Source organism: Melopsittacus undulatus, chromosome 1, assembly GCF_012275295.1.
Source record: "Melopsittacus undulatus isolate bMelUnd1 chromosome 1, bMelUnd1.mat.Z, whole genome shotgun sequence".
In the NCBI taxonomy this organism is placed as follows: Eukaryota; Metazoa; Chordata; class Aves; order Psittaciformes; family Psittaculidae; genus Melopsittacus; species Melopsittacus undulatus.
In genome coordinates, this window is record NC_047527.1 from 97,109,664 (window position 1) to 97,134,872 (window position 25,209).

General features: G+C 50.2%; 1 protein-coding gene across 2 annotated transcripts in view; it reads right to left on the reverse strand.

The window, feature by feature from the left end:
- Window positions 1–22,086, reverse strand: part of AGAP3 (ArfGAP with GTPase domain, ankyrin repeat and PH domain 3) — a 135,948-nt gene extending 113,862 nt beyond the window's left edge. For both annotated transcript variants that reach the window (XM_034066423.1, XM_034066431.1), the window contains exon 1: window positions 21,754–22,086. In XM_034066423.1, the coding sequence (XP_033922314.1) occupies window positions 21,754–22,030 (277 nt within the window). In that variant the 5' untranslated portion in view covers window positions 22,031–22,086. The remainder of the gene's footprint in view (window positions 1–21,753) is intronic.
- Between the last annotated feature and the right edge of the window lie 3,123 nt (window positions 22,087–25,209).

Below are 25,209 nucleotides of genomic sequence, written 5' to 3' on the forward strand. Positions count from 1 at the left end.
GAAAAAATCAGATCAGCTCCAAAGCATGAGTCAGGATAGGAGAAACCAAGACAAAGCATTGTGAAAGAACCTCACAATCCTGAGTAACTGGGTGACAGAACAGTAGGTGATCAATGTTAAGTGGCATACTCAGGAAAAAAGAGTAATCTTATTTTACATACACAATAGGAACTCCAACTTCTGGCCACTCAAAATCTGACAGTTATTCTAAACATCTCTATGAAAACATCAGTTTGCTGCTCAGCAGCAATCAAAGAGCAGAGTTCTAGCAATTACTAGGAGGAAGATGAAGAACAAAACTGGGACCATTGCAATGCTCTCGCCCCGATCCACAGCATGTCCATGGCTCACAGCTGTGCACCGCTCGAGTGCTGCTCCTCACCCTCCCTAGTGCTTCTGACCCAGATCTCAGAAACAGACAGAAGGGAACTAGAAAAGGTACTGAGAAGGGCAGAAGCTGATCAAAAGGATGGAACAGCTTCTGTACAAGAAGCCTGAAAAAGGAAGATGGTAAAGGGGGAATTAAGTCTTCCATGTCAGGAGAAGAAAGCAGGCAGCCACAAGGGAACAATTTGTTCACTGCTTCTCCCAAAACACAAACTAGAGGACATCAAATCCAATTAATCAGCAGGCAGGTTCAGAGCAGAAAGAGATCTATTCATATAAAACATCAGTAAGCTGTAAAACGCCTCATTGAGGGATGCAGTGATGCTAACACGCGCTCAGCAGATGATGAGGCAAATTCAAGGACAAAAGCTCAGTGCAAGGCTACAGAAACACAGAGACACTGCTTTGGGCTCGGGAAATCCGTGTCAGACAAATGGCTCCATGCTGGGAGCTCACATCCTGGCCCCTGGGCACAGGCTGGGTGGCAGCAGAGGACAGGGTGATGATGGGCTGAACAGCCCAGGGAGCTCCTTTCATGATGGCACTAACAGTGGACTCGCCTCTCAGTCTCCCCTGTGGGCCTCTGCGTGTGCAGGGCTGCTGGCAGCATGTGTGATTTCGGCTGTCAAAGAGTCACCGCAGCAGCTCAGAATCCGGGCCTGCAAACTTTGCCAAACTGACTATTCAAGCTGAAATTTTCCATGCTTGCTCTCTGCATTAGGCTGGTATTTTTGGAAGTTTCAGCAAAAGCAATTCAGGCATTTCCAAAAATGAGGTTAGGGAAAAATAAGGTAGCTTTGCCAAAGCTGTACATTTTTCCAGCTTTGACTGAGTTGCTTGAAGAGCTGATGCACCTCCACAGCTCAGAGATGGAGCCGGATCCGAGCAGCTGGCTTGGGGTCATCCTTTGTGCAAGATGACTTTTGCAGTCTGTGAATGTAATACAAACCTGGGGGGGAACAACCCCTTTGAGAGCTGCTGTTCACACTTTTCTGTTTATACTGCTGGATGCAAAGAGACCCCTTGCTCTGATCATAGAATCATGGAACGGTTTGAGTTGGAAGAGACCTTAAAGATCATCTGGTTCCAACTCCCTTTCAGTTCAAACTAATGCAGAAGGAACCGACACCAGGGAAGCGATTCAGCCTTTGGCTCCCACACGTCAACAGCTCAAGCCGAAGATGCACAGCAGCCTCCACTTTAGGCTGGGCTTCGCCAAGACACAAGCTGCAGCAGAACAGTTTCTATCTTGATCTGCTAGATGGCTTCCTTGCTGACAGCCTAATGAAAAAGGAATTTAAAAATACAAAGAAATACAAAGGCGCTTTTGATTTTAGCACTTCTCAATTTTGAGTGCTTGATTTATAATTTTATCACTGTTGCTTAAGTTTATTTGAATGCAATCAAGTTGTATTAGAGATGCAGCCAGGCTTTTCAGCTGACATCAAGGACTCCTACTGAATCCTCTGCATTTTGTCACTGATAACAATTACAAAGACAGCAGAGATCATCCCTGTGCCATTTAGCTGCACAGCACAGGTTAGAAAAACCCACTCAATAAATCCAGCATCAAAATCATCTCCTGTACCTGAAACAGCGTGGACTTTGCAAAGAAACACCAGGCTTTCACTTGAGGCCTTGCAAGTGTTTACTGCATCTGTAGTGAAGTTATTCCAATGGTTACATACTCTGATAAAAATGAGTACTTTAAAGGTGAATCTGTGTAGCTTTGGGCTCTGCCCAATGGGTCACATTCTCTCTTCAGCTTCTAAATTGATCTGATTGCTTTCAAACCTTTTACTATTCTATTAGCTGTTTCCCCCAGGCTTTAAATGATTTTATGGTGCTTTTTTCCAACTATTCACATTAATAAAAAAAAAGACATCAAAATTATGTATTGTACCTGGTGATGGTAGTGTCAAAGCCATAAAATCATTAGCCTGTCCTTCCATGTCTGCAAAGTAAGTTCCAACCCCCATTAAATGCCTGTATAGCAGGGCCCCACGAAGGGTCTCTCCCAAATTACCACAACAATTAGGATCTTGCACAATCTAAACACAACCAGACTCAAACACATCTTCTGCTAGGCTTTAAAAGATTTATAATTTTATGTAACCTCTGGGATGAACTGGAAATCAGTGAGGTATCTGTTTAATATCTTTCTTACATTGTGTGGTGAATAAAATATTGTGCCAGCTTTAAAACTGTGTTGGCTACAGCAAAGGCAGTAAAGGTAGAAACACAGAGAATCTGATCAAGTAACAGAGTTCATATGGGAGAGTTTACACAGAAGTTACACTTGCTACACTTCTGTGATGTCTCAGCAGCCAGAGGACAAAGGAGCAATTCCCAGGAAGGAAGAGACTCCTTTTCCCTTCTGACAATGCATCTCCACTCACAGGAGACCATGGCAGCTGCAAGATTGCACTCCAGATCAGCCCAAAGTATTGCCTTGGACACAGAAAACAGGAGAAACACCAAGGCAATGCAGTGGGAGGACCAGGGAGAAGTGAGCTGAAGAGAACAGATCTCCAAGCCAGCTAAGAACAGATGTGCTCTGGAGATGCTGGTTTCCATGAGGCAGCTCGCAGGGAGATGCTCTGCTGAACCCCACTAGTCTAAGTGCCCCTTCGGCACTAACACAGGAGGCTACCACAAAAAGAAGTGGGCCCCATCACATCTTATCCTCTTTTCAAGCCAAAGTCAAAGCCATCTGTGTTTTGAATACCTATATCTGATATAGTCACCCTCAGTTCTCCTAGTCAATGGAGAAAAACAAGCACTTTCGGCACTCAAGTCATGCAACCTACTTTGCACTCCCACTTCAGAGGAGCCAGAGGGAACTGACTCAGTGGTGTCAGCTCCATCACAGCCACCAAATGCTGAGTTAGACAACTCCCCCAGCTTCTGGATCCCACATCTCCCTTCAACGATAGCCTGCTCAGCTGACATGGCATGAGCAATGCCACCCCTCAAGGCACCAGAAGATGGTTCTGTCAGGATCTTTAGGGACTAAGCAGGGTTTTCTGGGACACCTTTCTGAGAGCAGGTACATATGTCCCTGCATTAGGGCAGGTTGCATCTCCCCTTGCAGTCCAAGCAGACAGACACACGGTACCTCAGAGCAGCAATCACGGGAATGAAGCAAGAGTCTGCAGCTCCAACAGACTGGAGTGCTCACTACCCCAGCCTTACGTCTTAATCACAAGATCACTCCATTTCCATGGAAACAACAGAATTAGAGACTTCAGTTTAAAGACAATTACCACCATTGGGTGTTTAACTGTTAAACCTGCCAGCACTCCAGTCTCCAATACCAGGAGACATCGCTTCCCCCCACCACCACCCCACCAAAGGCAGCACAGTGACAACACAGCCAAGCCACTGCGCAGCCCTGCCACCATGTCCAGCCACATTCAGGCAGCTCCATGACATTGGTATTTACTCGTGCTTCACTTACCAGTCAAGCGTCCAGAGAGCTTACTCTGCATCGGCCCATCAGGAGATGAAGTTCCTGACTGATAGGGGCTGAATCCAGCACTTGCTTGTATGTCGGCAGCTGATCTTGGCCAATGTACAGCAATCCTGCTGACCAAGGCTTCCCTGATATTTCAGCCTAGGATAAGGCTTTCTGTACTTGTGAGTCACTCCGCTAGTTACTAGATAGCTTCAGGCACTAGTATGAGCACCAGGCGGCACAAGAAGAGGCTAATGCCTCCTCTTTCACCTGACACAGCAAAGCACTGCAATTGTTATGGTCAACCTGAAGAAAGAGCCATGTAGAGCCAAAGTGCTAATTACTATCGCTAGCAGAGGGTTACCCTGTCCAACCCTACTGTCGTCACTCCACCCTGCAGCCACAAGCCTCACCTGAAAACAAAGCTGAGGATCCAGGCAGCACCACAAGCCTTCTGAAACAAGTATCCTGGCTTGCAAAACACAACATAAGCCAGGATACTGGTGGCGTGATCAAGGCTGCAGAGCTAGATCAGGGGAACTACTCACACCCAGGAAGCACTCGGGTACACAGAGGCATCTCCCATGAGAGACAAGAGCTGTCCCTCTGTGTTCTGCCCAGCCACAGGTCCACTTTGAGGTGTCACCTCCCCAAACTGCTCTCTTGGTGCTCTGATGCCTTACAGCATTACAGTCAGCATGCTGTTAGCTAACAGGTCCAGGGAGTCTCTCCTCTTGGCCATTATACCCAAGTCCAAGGACCAAATTGCTCAGTCCAGCTCTGATCACATGCCACCACACAGACAAACATACAGGCAGTGGATAACATGCTAACAGAGAGTAATTTTCTGCAACACATGAATTCTGCTGCCTTACCCATGCCTCAAAGGCACTGGAAACCTGACCATGAGTCAAATTCCTGCCACGATTATAACCACACTCCTTAAGCCCCTGCTGCCAGGTCAGGGTGGCAAGGTCCCATTCTCTAAAAGATCAACTTGTCACTCACAGAAATCCTAACTCTGCTCCAAGACAGATAGTTCCAAATTGGAGAAGACGGAGGGAAGCCATATTCTACAGCAGTCTGCAAGCATGGGCCTTGCTCCAGTCACAGCACACATGGAGCCATCTCCACCCTTGTGCTGGCAAAGCTCTGTATCAAGACACAAAAGCATGGCTTCGAACTACACCTACAGCTGATGTGCCATGAAAGCCAGGTATGCTTCAGGACAGACTCTCCTTCAGCCTCTGGAGAGAACTCCCTGGGATACAGTCATACACGCCTGTGTATCTGGCCAGCCAGGGCTGACAGCCTTCAGCTGGTGGAGAGGAGCGGGCAGTGGGTGCCTCTGGCTGGCAGTGGCAGTGAGTCAGGCACAGGCAGCACAGCACGTGGGAGTCTGGCACTGAGTCACCAGCATGGAGACAGGCTGAGTCACCCTTGGACACAGGGCTGCAGATGGACAGGTGGACACTGGCTGCCCGGCACATGCTGCCACAGCAGCTCCAGGTGCAGATTTCCTCCCTGACATGATGTGCTGTCTGCTGCCAGCGGATCCCCAAGGACCCCAGGGTTGGGTAGAGCACTGATCCAGCAGCAGTGTGAGCAGGAGATGCCCTGGGCCACCAGCTATGCTGCAGGGACACATGCCAGTGTCCCTGCTGTGGTCACCATCATCTGACCCCAGCTGTGGGTCAGACAAGCCCTTCCCCATCCTGAACAGGCTCAAACATGGCAATGTGCCCCTCAGTGGGGGACACACACCAAGGGGACCTCACCTGCCTGGTCCCTCTGACATGCTGCCCTCTTCAGCTAGAGGAAACTGCACATCACCTGCTTCAGCAATGAATTAACCTAAAATCCCATTAACTGTGCATTTATTTTAGTGTGCCACCTAAATCCAGCACCCGCCACTGCCATTTGGGACTATCAGAATTAGCTCAAGGAGAGGAAGGGACGTGAGGCTGGGATCAGTGCAGCAGAGAAGCCCAGTGAACCCGGTCCTGCCAGCAGTGGGACAGCCCTGGACACACGGACAGCCCAAGACAACAGGGAGAGCAGGAGCATGACACACCACTTGCAAAGGAAACAGGCACCAGGATGCAGAGGTGAGGGCTTCACCCATTGACATGGCCCCAGGCAAACCACGTGAAGGAAGACACCACCTCACCACGGGCTGTGGGCATAAGGGAAACTTCTTTCCACTTATCGCAGAGAACAGAAGGCAGCAGGGGATGCAACCAGCTTTCTAAAGGCTACCAGGCTCTGCCCAAGACCAAGAGGCTGTTGGAAATGGAGCCCACAGCCCCCAGTTTCAGATCCAGCGCTGCTCATGGCTACAGATTCTGAGCCTGCTGGAGAGCCTCACATGGGCTCTCAGTGACAAGAGCCCAGCTGGGGCCTCCTTCAGCATCCCCACTGACCAGGGGGCGCAGAGAACAAGTGCTTGTGTGCTTCTGATTGTCTTAGATAATTAATGTACTTATGGGACAATTTTACACGGAGAACATGGGGTTTGGCATTCCAGGTCTGAAGGGGTGCTTGGTTTCATCTGTCTTTTCATTTATTTGAGACTTTTGTTGTTGCTTAGGTTTTTTTACATTTTCATTACGATTTACCAGATAGCCAAAAAGCCAAAACTCTATAAAGATGACAACTTGGCTAAAAGACCTGAACTAACTTAGAGGCTAATAACGTCAGGGTAAGAAATGGAGAGAAAAAAAAAGAGAAGGAAACAGATGTCAATATGGTCTTGAATGCAGGAAGTATCAAAACTTGGTATAGGAAGCTGAAGACTTCAGGAAAAGAAGTTTTTCAACAATGCTAAGCACAACAGGAAGCAGCTTTGCAAAATACAGTACCTCCACAGAGCTTCTGCAGGACAGGCACAGCAAGAAACCACCACAGCAGATACCAGAGAGCAACAACTTCAATGTGATGGTTGTAGAAAGAGCGAGCTCACAGAAAGGATCACTCTTCTGCTCCTGCTGATTCTTAATGAATATTGAAATAATGGAGATGTTCAGGAATGACTGAAACAGAGTGAAGCTACCTCATTATCCTGAAAAGAACACACAGACTCTCCCAAGCAGCCATCTGAACATGAATCCCCTATAAAGTAAAGGGAAGGATTAACTGGAATTGATTTTCTTAAAACAGAAATTCGAGTTATAGATCGGATTTCATTCTTCCAGATGTTTCAAGTGTTGCTGATAAAGACAATTCTGTCTATGTTTGCATGAAGATGTGACTTATGACTATACAGTGTTGCTATTATAAATTCCCGCTTTGTGAAGTCAGTAATGACATACGCAGTCACAGTAAGAGCTGACTAAATGACTGGTCTCTGAAAAAAGAGAGGGACTTCATGCTACCAGGTAAGTGATACTATCTAGTGACACTCTAGAGCCATCCTAGCAATATGGGGAAGCTCCAGACAGCTGGGAAAATGCTCTTGCTATGCCAGTCTCCACAACATGCAAGGTGGCTAATGCCAGGATAGCCAGCTCCATGAGCCCTTGCAAGGACCATGCTCTGCATCCTTCTGGAGGCCATTTCCAAACATGGGAGCAACGAGCAGGTAACAAGGAACCAGGATATACCATGGCAAATCATCCAGGATCACCCTGACTGCCTCACGGAACAGCTGAGCTGAGGAAATACAGGCTTGACAACAGGAGTAAGGGTGGGCAGGAACTGCCTGAACCATCAGGCTGAGGGCAGCAATCAATGGCTCAATAACCATCTGTCAGGCAGTAATGACCAAAGCAGCCTGTAGGTCAATACATGGCCAGTATCATACCATACCTTAATTGACCACCCGTGTAATGACAGAGTGTACCCCCCCACAATAATGCTGACCCAGGAGGGGGCAGGTGGATATGCTGAACAACAGTGCTCTAATGCACAAATACCATTAAAAGGTTGGACTGGGTGGTGAGAAACCTCAATGGGCTCAGCATGGAGACAAGGAGATGCCTGGGTTTGGGGCAGACCATGACTTCGGTCACTTCAGGAGAAGCATGGTCAGCAGACTGAGGGAGTCTGTCATGTCTCTCCAAACTGGTGAGGCTGCACCAGTTTAGGGCTCCCTAGTTCAAGAGGGATGTTATAAAATCAGTGAGGGTCCAAGAGATGGCTATCAAGGAGTGAGGGGCTTGATCCACACGGTGACACTGAAGAGATGGGCTTCTTCAGTCTGGCAACCTAATAGTGGCTTTCAGCTACCTGAAAGATGTAGTTGAACCCTTCTCAGCAACAGCAGACAGTGCAACAAGGGACAGGAGCCATATGCATGGCTTTGGACCACAGAGACCAGGTATCCAAAAAGCTTCTCCACTAAGGGAGTAGCTACTGCAGAGACACGGTATAAGTTCAATTCTGAAGAGTTTTCTACACTCAGTCAGAGAAAATCACAGCAAACCTGGTCTAGTACTGGTGAAAGTCTGACTTTGAATAGGGTGGACTGGAGATTTCTAGAGATCCAAACAACATTTCTCTGATGGTAAGAATGAATCCGTATCAGACCTGATGCTATTCAATGCTTTCTCTATGTGATGCAATAATGCAAGTAAAAGAAAGATTGTGGTTGAAAAACATCTGGTTGATGCTGTAACTTGCAGAATCTGGGACTAGGATGTGACTGAGTGATCTGGATCACTTTGCAAGCTGAACCTGTTGAGCTAAAGCATCTTTTCGTACTGCCCACGGCAAGGTGTTTTGACCAGGGATTACCAGCGATCACTGCAGGAAGATGTTTGGACCAAGGATTACCAGACATACCTGTACGATGGCAGGTCAAATCCTAGGAAAAGTTCAAAGGTCGGAGCAGCTGAGCAATTCATCATTAGTCCTCAATGCAATGCCAAAGCGAAAGAGGTAATCAATCCTCAGATACTTAAAAAGAGTGGTCAATAGAGACAGGAGATGGAGTTACAGTAAACATTAACAGCAGTTGAATCAGACTATAGGCATGTTGCCTATATTCTGATTTTTTTTATTCTTTTAAAAACACTGAGTAATGGAGAGCCATAAAGGATCTTTGAAGGCCACAATAAATGGACTCACAAGGAGACATTTGACAAGAATTATATTATCAACTTTCCAAAAAGAACATCAAGACATATTTGAGTAAACTTTTCAGGGAATAATGTTCAGTTAGCAGTTTTATCTAGTCCAATTTTAAGTAACAAGTGAAAAAATGGGACTTTAAACCAGATTAATGAAAATTAGAAATCAAATGCTATTAGTAGCTAGAGGAATTAACAGCCAGAACCACCGACCAAAGGTTGGTTTGGGCACTGCTGCCATGTGCTACCCAGGGAGGTGTGGAACCCCCATCCTTTGAGGTCTTAACGATCTTTTCAACTGGCCAAAGCTCTTTGCAACCTACTTGCATGGCAACACTGACCTCACATTGAGTAGGATGTTGCACTAGAGACCTCCCAAAACCCCCTCCCCAGCAGGGACAGCTCTGCCATTCTCCACTTCTTGACATTTTCCATTCTGACCTACATGTTTGTCTGGGAAATGCTTCCATCAAACAATTTATTAAGCCAAATAGTGGGGTAATAGCACCAGTTTTATTAGTTCACAATACACAGCAAAATAATTGATACCAGAGTACCCAATTCTGTGTTGAAAAAACAAAACCCAGTTAACTGAGCTCAACCTACTTTCACACATTGTCTTCTCGCAAGATGAATATACTCCAGTCTCACCCCCCTCATCACCACAATTTCCTCGTACCCTTCACCACAAGCTCGCTAAATGTCTCATCACAGGCACATTGTGCAATCCTCTCACCAACAACCCACTTTGAAGCCTGGGCTCCAAGCAGAAGGGGTTGGGCAGATTCTCCCACACCCATTCCTTACTTGCACCAGGCCACATGCCATTTTGTCCTCTGATTTTATCTTGCTCTTTCCAACTTAATTTCCAGCTCTTACAGTCTACTAAAGCATCCTTCAGCAAATCCTCTGAAGAGAGCAGTCAGGAGGAGGCAGAGCAGAAAAAGGGACTGTCTACAGGTTCTTATGATGTATCAGAGGAAGGACAATAAACTATAAATAAGATACTCCGCCAAGGCAGACATTACTAAATTCCATAGGCAAGATCTTATTGGAGGCAAATCCAAAAGGAAAAATAAAATAAAGAAAAAAATTTTAAAGGATTACAGAAAGCTGGCAGGTCCTCAAAGCAGTGGTACTAATGGCACAAACAGAAATTATGCTGGTGCAAATGAATAACAAGTGTGGTAGGAGACCAACTTGGCTGACTCACATGAGCTCCTTATTGGTCTCAGGCACAGGAAGGCATGCATGTGGAAAGTGGAAATTAGGTCAGATTAATAAGAATACAAAAGAGTGGCATCAGCACGAGAGACTGAACTCAAAACAGCTACGCAAAGAGTAGAAGAGATTAGCAATCAACAGCAAAGGCAAGAAGCAATTCTCATGTACACCAGTAATCAGCATAAGAACATGAAAAAGATTGGTCTGTTACTCAGCAGACAGAAAAGGCAATTGAGAAATGGCACTGAGGACAAAGTGGTTTATGCCTTTTTGCATAAGTGTTCACTATGAACAGCAAAGAGGTGTCTAGCACAAGGAGGAGTGGCCAAAGAATATACCTACACTTTCAGTAAAAAGACGCAACGCTAGATTTTGATTAACTCAACCATAGAGTGCTTCATTGCTGAGGCTGCCTCCACTGGAGCAACCTCAGAAGAGCTCAAGCCCCAACAGCTCTCTGCTGATGGAAGGCACCTGCACCCAAGGAGGTAAGAGTAGTGCCCACCCTTAAAACCAAATAGAGAAGCTGAGAACTCCCAGATCACTTTGATTCAAAACATCAAAAAAAGAAAGCAACAACCTCTAAGTCCCTGGAGGACAAGGCAAGCATTAGTACATAGGGACAAATGGTGTCTAAGCAACACCATTTCCTTCTGCAGCGGGGTCACAGACCTTCAGCACAGCACAGAAGCAGATGCTAAGCATCACACATTAAGTAATGTTTCTGACTCTGTTTCACATGGTGCACTCAAAATTAATTTAAGGAAGGATAAATGTACTATACACTTAGAACAACATCGATTTGACAACTATGCTGAGACTATTTATCAAAGATGACCACACAAATTGAAATTAGTATCAACCTGAATTGGGCAAGGTTTCTCCTAGGTTCAGCTCTATTAACCAACCAGATGATGGAAGAAAGTATGCTCATTAAAATTGTAGGTGGCATGAAACTAAGAGTGACTGCAAAGTTTAAAACCCTAAATGGCTTTATCAAATTGGAGAAAGTGTCTAAACAGGATTAAATACCAAAGGGGCCTGTGGGAAGGTCTACACATACACAGCATTCATCATTTACCCAAGAACAGGACAGAGAGCTGTACAGTTACAGTCAGCAGCTCCTCAGAAAAGGATCTGGGGGCCAAAGTGAATCACAAACCAACAGGAGCCAACAATAGTGTATTGCTGAGAAAAGGCAACCACTGTGTTGAATCACATGAACAGACACAAGGCTGCGGAGTTAAGTTTTGCCTTGTGCTTAGGCTGCGGGCTGCATCCAGCCTTTGGGTACCACTTTTCCAAGAGGGATGTGATCAAAAGAAGGGAGTCCAGAGCAGCACAAAGATGAACACAGGATGAGAAGATGTCACCAACAAAGACCTGAAGTTATTAAGCCTCAAGAATAGGATTCTGCTATAGTTTTCATGTATGGGAAGAGGCTGATGCAAAAAGGAAGGGAACAAACTGTTCCCTCTGTCCTCAGTAAGAGGCTGAAATTAAGAACAAAGAAAGATTCAGGTTAAACTTTCTAAGGAAAGGACAGTTAAACACTGGAAGAGATTTCATGGAAATGCAGAACGGTTTGGGCTGGAAGGAACGGTCAAAGCTCATCTGGTTCCAACCTACCTGCCACAGGCAGGGACACCTTCCACCAGACCAGGCTGCTCCAAGCCCCATCCAACCTGGCCTTGAGCACTGCCAGGGATGGGGCAGCCACAGCTTCTCTGGGCAACCTGGGCCAGGGCCTCACCACCCTCACAGGGAAGAACTTCTTGCCCATGTCCAATCTAAACCTACCTTCTTTCAGTTTAAAACTATTGCCCATTGTGCTGTCTCCCACTAGAAGCCCTGACAAAAAGTCTCTCCTTCTGGACCCTGCCAGCTCCTCCTTCAGGAAGCTAACTAACCACCACACCTTGTCCTTGTGGTCTCAGCAATTCTTTTACTCTCTTGGGTCTCCTGCTAGTTTTTTACTGCTTCTTTCACCAGCCTCAGAAAGACTGTCCTCACCCCCCCACCTTCAGTTCTGCTGTTTTTCAGGTGCCTCACATGGCTCTGCCCATAGCACCTTCTTTCTTTCCTTCATGCTTCTTCTAGCTAGCCTTATGCTTTAATTTAATACCATCTCTCAGCTCTATGCTGATGATTCATAGTTCTGCCTTTCTATTTCTGGACTGTCTCCTGTCCAAAATGAAGTCTCAGCTTATTTTCCCCTCCAGCATTTCAAGTGTGTACCCACAAGCCCAAGCTCAACATGATTAAAGAGAGCTGTTACTAATCCCAGCTTTGTCCCCTTTTCCCCCAAGCCCTTCCTGCTCAATGCCTGGGGACATCACTTAGATCCTGTCTGTGAATTAAGGACACAATTCAGACAGGGAATAAAGTTCATGGACCTAACTCTCCTATCTATATCCTGATTGTCCCTAAACCCCTACAGAGCTACATAAGTTACAGTCCCTGAAATACAGCCTTTATCATCAGGTCACGCAGTCAAAGACCCCAGGCTTCCACTCTACTTCACTACTGCACCCTTCCCCCCAAAAACTGTCTAACATGCATAAAATCGTGCCTCATCTGTATTCAGTCAGAATGCTGCTGCTAAAATTATTTTCCTAACCTCTCTTTCTTAAGCAGGCCAACCCTCCCTTTGAATCCCCCCTCCAGGTCCTCCTCTTCTGTCACGTCAACTGCAAGCTGCTTGTCTTCACCCTCCCAACCTACTCATACGATAACAACGATCCTTCCTTCGCTGCTGAAGAGCTGACTCTTCTCCCTCCCAAACTGTGACAGCAATCTCCACTTCCCAGCTGCTGAATTTCAAGCAAGCACCTCTATTTTCTCCCATTTGTACTTTGTGTTTGAAAAGAGCTCTCTGTAAACAACCTGAAATCTGCTTTATTATCCTCTTTCAAATTGCTCCTTAAAGCTCTCCTGTGCCTCTGTACTCAACCAGAAACGTAAAAAACAGCACAGGTTACATGACTGCCATGTTAAGCCTATGTCCACAATGCAGCCTATGCTGTCCCACTGTCCCTGTGTGCTCCCTGCTTGCTCACTGGCATCTACTTCTCATTCTGAAATAAGCCACAAGACCTCTGCAGCAGGGCTCTCTTTGTCCTGTGTTTTCACAGGATCACCTGCAGAAGCAACCTGATCAGATATAGCTCCAAGTTATGACTGCAATGAAAAAAAAAACCATCAACAGAAGCAGCAGACTCACACCTAATGTTCCCAAACAGAAATGCCAGAGTGCTTTCAACCCCGCAGCACCCATCAACCCGCTGGGAACATCTGACCAGCAGCACTGCTGCGCTCATGGATTTGCTCTCCAGTCATTCAACTGGAGATTGGAAAGGGATGTGTGCTTGCTAGAGGCTGATCTGAAGGGCAAAGCCCTTTTCATTATGCACAGGAGCCACTGTTGGGCTAAATAGCAAAAACTGTCCAAAAATCAACAGTGAGAAACAAACACGCTACAGAGAGTAAGTGTCCAGGGCTGACAGCCCACATTACCCATTGCAGCAGGCTGAGATACAAGATGACGAACCTGGAGTCCGTGGCTCCCAAACCTCCAGGACTACAGCATCAGCACAACACCACCAGGATTCTGGATGCAGCAACAGTTAGTTGTAGCTGAGGCGGGTGGATTTCATCACCACACAGATCACATGGAAAGAACAAGATCTCACACATAACCCCCGGCAAGAACTTCCAGAGTGACTCACACAAGCCAGAGTAGAGATGCAGCCCCATGACAGCAAGCCACTGAGGACAGATGCAAACATCCCTTTACCTCCATGTGGCACCAGCTGGGCTACTCTGCTCAGTCTAGATACCTGTTTTCTTCGGATTTGCAGGAATTCAGAAACAGCAGGGGTCTGCCAGGTTTAGCTGCAACTGGGCAGCAGTTTTGCAAGTTACTGAGGCAGGAGAGGCAAGCACACATAGAAGAGCAGATCTTTATCATATGAATTTCCTTTCAATAGGGAAGCAGGATAAAATTACCTTGAATTTCAGCTTGCCTGCCTCAGAAGACTCCTTGCTCTCACTAAAACACTCCAGAAAATCTACCTGAATAGGCAATACCTCAGCTTCAGTGCTACTACTGATGCCCAGAGCACTGCAGGGGTAATAAGATCATAGTTGCCTTTTTCAAGCAAGACACTGTAGGCAGAAATCAAACAGTCATGGTTTGTCCATGCAGCTGTACAGGAGGCTCTGACTCACAGGAAGTCCTGGAGGAGGATTTAAAAGAAATCGGATGCCAAAATAGTAAGCTGGGATCACAAAGATGAAAGGACTCCTCCTGCCCAGCAAGGGATGCAATGGAAGTATGACGATGCTTGTCAAGGTTCAGAGCAATGATCGCAGGCACATTCTTGCGGCAGCTCTTGTGTCCTTCAATTTCTAGTAGTTAGGCTCTTGCATCAGCCCTTCGGCCCATTGTTGCTTCTTTGGAAGCCATGACTCCTGCCCACAGTCCTCTCACATTCACCACACCAGCCAGGAGTGAGACCAGGGCTTTAGCTCCAGGGCTGGCACCCCATTGCCCAGGGGCACCAGGAACACCCACTCTTGCACACGCTTCTGATGGAGGAGGTGGCACCCATTTCACATCAGCCAGCCCATCTGGAAACATATTTTACGGTAGAGATCTCACAGAATTTAAACCTACTTGGGCCACCCAAATTAACCAGAATTCCTATCCTCAGCTCTGAACAGCCAGCCTGGATGTGCAAACGCCATTAACCCTCATCTTGGTGAGACTACAGAGGAGGTCAGAGGCCAGTACTGCTCAAGACTTGAGGGTCTCTGCACAGAGCAGGCATGCTCCATCAGGAGGTTTAGAAAACCCCCAGAAAGCTGGTTCAAGATCACAGACCAATTGCCAAACACTAACCACACTTGAATCTCTCCTACTGCTTCCTCACCCGGCAAAGCTCCAGCCACTCCAGCTCGAGCACAGAAGGAAAGCACAAGCAACAGTCGGGGCCATTAACCAAGGTCTCACCCTACACTGAACAGAGGCAGCTCCCAGGGACAAAACTGTCACAGCCACCCCTATCCTGACAGAGGCCGGGCAGCTGCTGGTCAGTGGGACGCCATCGCTTGGAGTACCACTCGGGTGCAGAGCTGTCCCTAAACAAGCAAAAAGACTCTGTGAAACCAAACTGTGCAACTCCCTACTGGGAGAAACTGAGAGCTGTGAGCTTACACTCGGTCAAGGAAGACTGAACAAGCCAAGGGAAGAGAGCCACCGAGGACTAAACAATGCACAGAAACCGCACTGAGCTCCGGAAGACCTGCTGACATCTGCCGAAACACTTGGAGAAAGCATTGCTCAAACAGGCACTGGCTCCCATTCTCGTCCCCAGGCACTTGACTTGTGCTGCTGTCACGCTCAGGATATTTAGCAAACAGACCTTTGCTGTAAGCTGTCTTACCCAAGCTCAGAAACAGAGGTTCATTTTGCCTTGCCCCCCAGCTCTGACCATGCATTACCCCCTCTTTGCCTGCGCCCACACCCACATTCATGTGGTCGCACTGTGAGCCCAGTGCACAGCTCAGAACAGATCTACCAAATCCCAGTGCAAAGCTTGGTTACCACCAACACCACAGCAGCTCCTTGATCCAGCTCACCATACAGCAGACAGCGCTGGCAAGAGGGCAGGCAAGGAGCTACCAGGTGGGAAGAGCTACATGGTCCCTTCTAGCAGGAACCACACGTGTGCTGGATTTGGGTAATTGTGAAAGCACAGCCACAGCAATCTCCAATGCGTACACTGAGGCCACATCCAAATCTGTTCTTTCCCTGCGGTGTGCCTCCACATCCCCATCTTCTCCTCTTCAGCCACAGCCTTTAAGTTCTTGCCCCTGCAGCACCAGAAACCTTCTCTTCCCTCACCACTGCACCTGTAACCTCATCCCACTCAGTCTTCAGCTGTCAAGATCATCCTCCAGTGCTCCTGCTCCAGCTTTATCACCTTTTCGAACTCCTGTCAATCACAGCATCAATTTCTTTCTCTGCTTTTCTGACTCTCCTACAAAACCTTGTTCCTGAGTTGTGAGCTCTATGAGGTGAGACCTGCATCTGGCAAAGGTTATTCCAGACAATTTGGGATGCAACATAAAACATCATTAAAGAGTGCATGTATTTGTCCAAGCATGCTACAGGCCTCCTCCAGCAATGTTTCTACTCTGTCCATCAATCCCACGGGGACAAGGTCTCCCTGCGCACCAGGACCTGCATCAGGCCTCTCCCCACACAGACATTTCTGCTTGTGCTGTTCACACCATGCATCAGCTCTGGGAGATGTTGAGCAGTGTTGGCCCTGCTGACTCCTCTGCCACTTGCTGTGGGAGAGGATCCAGGGCTTTTCCTTGCTAGCACGTACAGTGGCTTGAGAGGATCCACCAAGGAGGTCTCACCTGGTAGTTTTTGCCCTGGAACCCCAAACAAAACAGAACATGTGAACTTAATTTCCAGCAAAACTCAGGACTGCAGTGACACAGGAGCCCAGCCCCATTCCAGCACGCAGAAGGGGCAGCATAGCAGGAGACATGCAGCTGCCTGGGATGTCCAGCCCCAGGGGCAGAGAGGCGCTGATGGCTCTCAGGTTTGCTGCTCATGGAGGAGATGGAGCCCAGCTTCTCCCACTGCACCCCACCACTACTCCCTGAGGTTTTCCAGCCTTCAGGAACTTAGAGGCACACATAAACAAGGCAATTCTGCAGAGGTCATGGAATTAGCAGGAAAGAGCTAGCTAAGCAGAACACTCTCCTTTCCATAGGGTGTAATTTACTTGAGGCTGATTCAGCTGAGCAGGGTCATGCCAGCAAACCCTGCGTGCGGCCTGGCAGCACGGGACAACCCAGAACCACAGCAGAATGCTGGGACAACTTAAGAGAGCTTCACTCTTATCTTTCTCAAGAAGATACTGCATCAACAGCAACTCCTGCCTTGGATTTTGCTTTGTGAATCAGAGCATCAGGAGCCAGTTTCTGAAGACACTGGAAAAGGATGCAGAATAAGAGCTGTAAAACTGATGCTGGAAGTGAATACAATGGTTCAGCCAGTTTAAGTCATCAGAGAGACAGAAAAGTGACCCCATTAATAGGTACAAGCAGCTTTAAACACAAAAATACCCAGTATCGAAGGAGTACTCTCTCTTAGAAATGCAAAAATTAATATCCAGGATGTTGGAGATGTTTATTGAAAAAACTATGCTAATTATTAACAGCAAGACAGCTAATAATGGACAGCTAATGCTGTCCAGGCAGCAAGGCCCCAGACAGTAACTATCTCAAAGATATGCCTTATCCAGCTGCCCTACTGGGAAAAGGCTAAACCCTGGGATGAAAGCTGTCACACCAAGTGACCCAATAGTCCATTCTGGTTATAAATGCAGCAGAACAGCTGGGACAATGAAAAGCCAAGACTCAAAGGCAACTCCTGCCCAGCTAAAGCCAGATGCAGAGCCACAGTTAACCACCCGCCTGCTATCAGCAGATCATTCTCCAGGCTTTTTTCATCCTGTGCCTCTGCCAGGGAAGTAACAGCTAAAGAATACAGAGGAAATCTTTCCAAACTAATCCCACTTCTTAAAATGCAGAAAGGAACCAAAATGAGTTTAGCAGCATGTTGGAGGGGTGTGAAAGGATGATAAAGAGAAAAACATGCATTCCAGGTAAAACTCTGACTACTCATTCAGGCAGATTCTTGTTCCTGCTACCTGGCCACCGAGTCCTCTCAGCACAGCCAACAATCTTCTCCAAGCTCTTCCCTTGCAGCTTAAGGGGGCTGCAAGACATGTGCATGACAGCTAACATCACAAAATTATTCTGATCATTCAACAAAAGCTCTGCTGATGGATCTCACTTACTTCTCCTCATCTACCTTCCACCTCCTCCCCCTTGGCCTCCATTACTTCATGCACACAGAAGACCTCTCTGCAACCATGATCCATCTTCCTGGCTGCTTCCTCCTGTGTGCCCAGGGCTCCACAATGGCTCTTGCTGCCCCATGCAACCTGCAGTCCCCATCCTGTGCATCCCTCTGGCCACACTCTGCAACATCAGTGTCGCTCTCCCTGCCTAGAACCTGCATTCTGGTCACTTCTGAAAATTCCTATGAAAGAAATTAAGTGCTGTGTGACTACTGTTCCAATTACAAATTCTATTAATATAATCCTGTCTATAGTCTGTTTCAGAGTAACATCATTAGAGGTCACTTTTATGACAAGCAGGGGTCACACCAACCTCAGAACTGAAGCTGCATAGCATTTTGCTTTATGCAACAAAGCCTCTTAACGGAGCTCAGCAGCTTGCAGCAGCCTCTGAAATTTGGCAAAGAAACGCGGCTGGGATGAGGGAAGCGCTTTTCGCTAGCCCCCTGAAAATCTGTCCAAATTTGGCGGTTAGAAACTACTGAAAACCACCGGGTCCTGCCTGTGATTCAGCTGACAGTGGCAACCAGCCAAGCCCACCGCCTTCCCCAGCCCTGGGCGCCCGACAGCGCTCTCTCCTGCCACAGTCTCTGAGCGAAGAAGCTCCAGCTACAAGGAAGAGACCGAAATAAAGCTGATTTCCCTTTCCTCCCACAGCGACACTGAGCGCTGTCTCAGGTCGGGCCCAGGAGATGCTGACCAGCGAGCAGCCACAGGTCTGTCCATGTACTGCTTTCATCCCATCATTGACTCCAAACTCTTCTTGTTTCTCACTGGGAAAAGCTCCTTCCCCCAGACCCATCTGAGCTGCCAGGGCTCCCAGGGGCAGCAGCCTACCCAACTCCTTCACCCCCCTCCTTGCAATGCTGGCTGCAGCAAGAGCCACAAAACCACAAGGTTTCTGTACAGAGCACATTCTGAAGGGGAAAACCTGCACTGAAGCATTGGCCACCCCAGGTCCGGCCAGAGGGTGAGGAACTTCTGCAAAGCACTGCAGAAAGGCACTGGCCCCTGTCTTTCTCCCTTTGAAAAAGGAAGGGATTGCCTGCAGAAAAAGAATCTGGTAAGAGGACATAAGCAAGACTTGCAAGATCCAGCACTCAGTGTTAGGAAGTTGAATTTGAGATTTCACTGGCAACTTCTTTGACAGATTTTAGGACCTTGCATCATTATTGTCACAGAATCTGATCTTTGGATCAACATCGTAAACAAAACCCCTCTTCCAGCAATTCCCGCATCTAGCCCAAAGCATGCAGTTTAGAAGGATATTGTCTTCCATATTGGAGTGCTTCAAGAGATGACAACATTTCCAGCAAAACTCTTCCAATGGTTAATTACCCCACCATTAATTCAGCCTCCCATATATAGCTGGTAACTTACTGCAGGCAACTGCAGAATCACAGCACACTTCACCAGGATCACAATTCCACTCAGTGCTGAGCAGCTAAGTGGGGACTGCAGCCAAAATAAGGGAATCTGTGGGATTCCTGCTCTGCCAAATGCACCGCCGGAAATCAAGGAGGGACAAGACGGGGAAAGACCACAAGAGACAGGACAGGTCTGTGACTGGAGCATGCTGGTCACTCCTCACCCCTCACTTTTTGGGTTAAACAAGACCGCTGCGATCCAGCTTTGGAAGGCCCTAACTGCCTGCAGCTGCATGTGGAAGAATTTTGTTTCACACCTTGCTTTGAGCAGCAGGAGAACACACGCACCACGAGCGAAGTTGCTAAGAGACGCACCTAAACGCCAACACGCTCGGCATCAGCTTCCCCATGTTTGCATGGCACAGGAGGGCAATGGCTGGGGAGGATACATGCACCCGATACCCTGGGGTGGCCAGAGCAGCTCTGCAGTCCTGCACAGAGGGAAACAAGGACAGGGACACAGGGAGCCCACACTCTGCCTGCAGAGAGACTGGTAACTGGGGAGTAAAGCCCAGGTTTCAGCAGTACAGCAGTATTTCAGGTGGAAGCTTCTCCATCCCACAACATGGGAATGACAAGCAGGATCAAACCATCACAGTTGCTGGTTACTTGGCTCTTCCACTGCATTCCACCTTGGGTCTTCCACTGCATCAGAGACACATTAAGGAAGAGCTGCAGGAACTCCTTGGGAATGGATGTGAGAGAGTCTTCCCTCACCAGCACCGTCCCAAGCTCCCTAGTGGGAGCCCCAGCACCACGGGCTTGGGCACTGCTACGGCCTGTGCACTCCCACTCATCTCTCGTACCAATCCCTTCTGTCTTCACCTCATTAGATCCCATTAATTCAACTGTGGCGGAAGACCTCACTGGCCAGTCACAGAAGTGGGAAAAGTCCCCTCCTGTTATTGATTCTACATCCGCCCTGTTCTGATCCCACTGAACGTCCTTTGTCCTTGCACCACAAGACAGATGAAACAATTTACATCCCCTCAAACATGCAAACCTTCAGACTTCTGTTACAGACCCTCTGACTTGTTTTCCTTGCAAAGAAATCATCCCAGGGACTGGAGTGGGATGGAGGCACCTTGAGAAGAGCTCCAGGGGAGCCACTGGACCAGACTGTCACCCGCTGTGGCAGCCAACACAGCGCTGCTCCATTCCACCGCTATCCCAACAGGTCCCACGTGCCACCTGCAGCGACGTGCCTGGAGCAGACCCGAGCATGCTGCCAAAACCGAGCAGACAACAAAAACCACAGCAGGGAAACGGCCACGCTCAACAAGCCACCAAAGGGAACCAGGACCTCTTATCCCGACCAAACAGCACACGTGGCCCCAAGGATTCCTCTGCTGAAGGGTGAAGCCTGGGTGCAGGGTCAGAGGGCTGAGGCTCACCAACGCCAGCCAGAGGGATCCCTGAGTGGCTGTGAGCTGTCCCCAGCCCACCCAGCTCAGCACCTTCCCTTTCCCCTCATCCATCCCTTCGCTCGGCTCTACCTCAGCCTTTCAGCTGCAAGTTCCTGGGCCGACACCGCAGTTTTCCGCATTATTCATCTTAACGGGCTCCAGCACACCGCACGCCCACAGCATTCCGCTGCCCGCCGATTCCAAGGCCAGATCCCCCCGCCCAGAGCTCGGCGCCCGGCTCGCAGCCCCGATCAGGAGGGAGGACGAAGGCCGGCGGGCTACAGCCCTGAGCAGGCCGCGACCCCCAGTGCTGCCCGCCGCGGAGCCGCGCCGGGACCCCGGGGCCGCGGCTGCGGAGCACACCCCCTCCCTTCCCGCCTCCCCACCCTCCCGGTTCGGTGCCTGCAGCCCCGGGGACGGAGCCCGCCCGGCCCCCGGCACCGGTGGGCGCCGCAGCCGCAGGCCCCGGCCCGCCTCGGCGCAGGCCTCAGCCCGGCCCCACCGCGCCTCCGGCCACCCCCGCGGGCCGGCCCGGCCACTTCCCGCCGCAGCTGCGGGGCCCGGCGGGCAGGGCTGCAGCCGGGCCCCGCGGGCAGGCAGCGGGCTCGGCCCCCGCCCCCGCTGAGCACCGAGAGCAGGTGCAGCGGACGGCGCGGACAAAGGGCAGCGGCGATGGCCCGGCCCGGCCCGGTTCCGCGCGGTGGGATGCGGCGAGGCCGGAACCGGCGCGATCCCGCTTGGTTTAGCCGGGCCTGGCCCAGCGCGGTTCCGCGCGGCCCGGTTCGGTTGCCCCCGGTTCGGTTCGGCTGTGCCCGGTTCGGGCGCTCCGCTCACCCTCGATGGAGATGACGTGCTCGCGGATCTGGCTCTGCAGCGCCAGGTCCTCCACGCGCTCGATGAGGTCGTAGATGGCGTAGATGTTGGGGTGCACCGACTCGAAGCGACCGATCTCGGCCCGGATCGCCGCCGAGTTGGACAGACCGAACTGCGGCGGCGGTGGCCCGCCGGGCTGCGGCCCCGAGGGGCCGGGCACCGGTACCGGCACCGGCCCGCCCGGCGCCGCCAGGCTCTGCTGCTGCGGGCTCTGCCCGGGCCCGCCCTGGAAGTTCATGGCGGCGGTGGCGGGGCCGGCGGTCAGCGGCGCGGGGCCGCCGGCAGCCGTTGCATGGCCGGGCTCTGCGGGCTCTGTGCCCCGCCGCGCCGAGCACAGCCGCCGGTAGCGCGCCCCGCGTCACGCGCCGCCCCCGCCCCGCCCGCGCCCGCGTCACGGCGGCAGGAGCGGGACCGGCCCCGGGGCGGGGCGGAGCTGAGCTCGGGGGGGCGGTGTTGCCCGGCCCCGTGTGTCCGCCGGACCGCGCTCGCTGCGGGCAGTCACGGCTCTGCACAGCGCACACCGCGGGGACCAGCCGGGCCGAAGCAGCCCCCGTGTCCGGGGTCCGCAGTCCCGTGGCTTCCCATCCCCACTGCCCTCCATCGCCATGGTCCGCCATCGCCGGGTCACCCCATCCCCACCGCCTGCCACCTCTCACCATCCCACCAGGCACCAGCCTCTGCACCGTCATCGTGCTGCCGGGCCTGCCTGTGCTCCCCCAGCCTGGCCTGGGGACCCCCCGTGTACCACCCCTGCCCTCCCAGTCTCCGGCCCTGCTTTGGAGGCGATCACATCATTCTTTTGTCACGACAAGGTCATTTAAGAAACCATGAAACGCAGCCGTTCCCGAGAGGCCCTTGGGTGATCACCAGCCGCTGCCGCACTGTGGTGGGGTCCCTTCTCCAGTCCCCCCTGCCCGCAGGGCCTCGCTGCTGTGGGCTCATTCAGGTGCTCCGTACAAGCTGCTTTGGTGAAGGCTGGCAAGGTGACAGCACGACCCAGGGAACCATCACAGGGGGGTGCTCAGAGACTGCAAGGCTGTAGAGGGCAGGACACAGGAGCGGTCAGTGGATCCATTCAACAGAGCCACAGGCTGCCAGCCCTGTTGCCCCTGTAGAGAGCAGGCTGATGGAGCCCACCCCAGCCATGTTCACCCCAAAAAACAGCTTCAGAAGTTGCCTATGGAACAGGAGGGCTCCAGCAAGGCACCGTGTCACAGCCTGCAGGCAGCATGAGAGCCGGCAAACTCAGTGCCAGCCAGGCAATGAAGATGGACAGAAACAAGACAGCATCCTCCAAAACACTGAGAAACAAAGAAAGGACCATAAACCCTGGCAGATTAAACAAGAAAGTATAACCAGGGAGATGAAGGAAACGAAAAACAACCAACTGAGAGAACTGAGATCCCAATAGATTTCTCCCTTGGCCCCACTGATATCAAAGCCCCTTGAGGTGGTGATGCCCCAGAGCCTCGAGGGTATTGGGGATGGCTGCAGAGCTGGCATGGGCCATGCTGGGGGCAGCTCCTGCCTCAGCAGAGATGGTGGAAAGGGTTGGAGGAGGAAGAGGAGGAGGAGATCTCCGGAGAGTTTCCAGGCAGAGACACTTCCCCAGGCTCGGGAATTCTCCAGGATGCAGCAGCCGGTGCCAGGGTGTGTGGGTGCAGAAGCACATCCCTGCCCTCTCTGTCTCCCTCTTTTGGGCTGCCGGGATTCCTCGAGAGTGCGGTGCCTGCAGCTCGTGCATTGTAGAAGGGGTTTGTTAGAAAAACAATTTCATGAGGGTTTTGTCAAAAGCCGTAGGAATTGCTCCTGTGTTACGGTACCAGCCTCATCACCTGTACGAGCGCTCAGCAACACTTCCAGAGACCCCGCAATGGAGCTGTGAGTCATAACTCAGGCTGGCTCTTCCTCAGTACATCAGATGCAACCGTGTCTGCGTTGCATTCCGCACTGCAGTCTCTGCTGAGGCTGTGGGCACCAGTTGCACACCCTGGTCTGCGGCTCTGGGCCGTGCCCACAGCATTTTCTGGGGGCTGTTTTATCTGTGTCTTTCTGCCCTTGCTCACAGCCCCTAACAGAAACGTTCACTGCAGGCAAGGAGCTGGCCAAGGGTGCTCTTGTCCAAATCTCTCTGTAGGTGCCCAGACTAGCCACTAGCCTGCCCCAGAGCAGTGAGTCTGTTTTCTGTGTCCTCTCCCAAGGACACGTCAAGCGGAGATGTTTCCTTGGGTGGATTTGCCATATAAACCAGCTTCACACCCCGTGCCACCAAAGTGGTTGGGTTCATTTCTTCAGAAAGCTCCTGTGGTGTCACATACTGATGGTTTTCCAGTGTATCCACGCATGAAAGATGTGGAGCTATTGGAGCAAGTCCAGAGGAGGCCACAAAGATGCTCTGAGGACCGGAGCACCTCTGCTATGGAGAGGCTGAGAGAGCTGGGCTTGTTCAGCCTGGAGAAGAGAAGGCTCTGGGGAAACCTTAGAGCAGCTTCCAGTGCCTAAAGGGGCCAACAATAAATCTGGAGAGGGGCTTTTGACAAGGACAGGTAGGGACAGGACAAGGGGAAATGGATTTAAACTGACAGAGGAGAGACTGAGATGGGATCTGAGGAAGAAGTTCTTCCTGTGAGGGTGGTGAGGCCCTGGCACAGGTTGTCCAGAGAAGCTGTGGCTGCCCCATCCCTGGCAGTGTTCAAGGCCAGGTTGGACGGGGCTTGGAGCAACCTGGTCTGGTGGAAGGTGTCCCTGCCTGTGGCAGGGGGATGGAACCGGATGAACTTTAAGGCCCCTTCCAACCCAAACCAGTCTGGGATTCCATAATTCTACAAAGAAATAGAGCAACCTGGCAATGTTGCCTTGTGGGTATCTTCCAGTTCCTCTGGTGTTAAGAACATTTATTTCATCATCTCTGAATGAGAAAACCACTCTCATTGTTTGTCGAAAACAACTGCCTTGGGGCCTTTTTCCTCGTCTCCTGTCTCCTCAGAGAAGAGTGCCAGTAAAAGGCTGCAGGTCCTGGATGTTTCTGAAACGTGTGTGGCCCTGCACCATCACCCTGTGAAGGCTCCTGGGAAAGCAGTTATGTTTTCCATAAGCAGCACCTGGAGAGCATGAGATATTGCAGCCTGGAGAATTTCCCAAGATCCACAGGAAGATGCCTGTGGAGCCCAGGCAGCAGGATTAGCCTTTTTTTAGTATAAAGATAGGTACATACATATATACACGTATATATTTCAATACTTTACCTCTCTTGGAAAATGAACAACAGGGAAGAAAATAAAAAATCCATTGCTTTCTGCTTTTCTCTTTATTTTTATGCTCCAGCAGAGCACTGCAAGTGAACCCTGGGATGTGATGCTCTGAGCTGGACAGGTGATGGTGTAACCCATGGGGGGCCATCCTACAGTAGGTGATCAC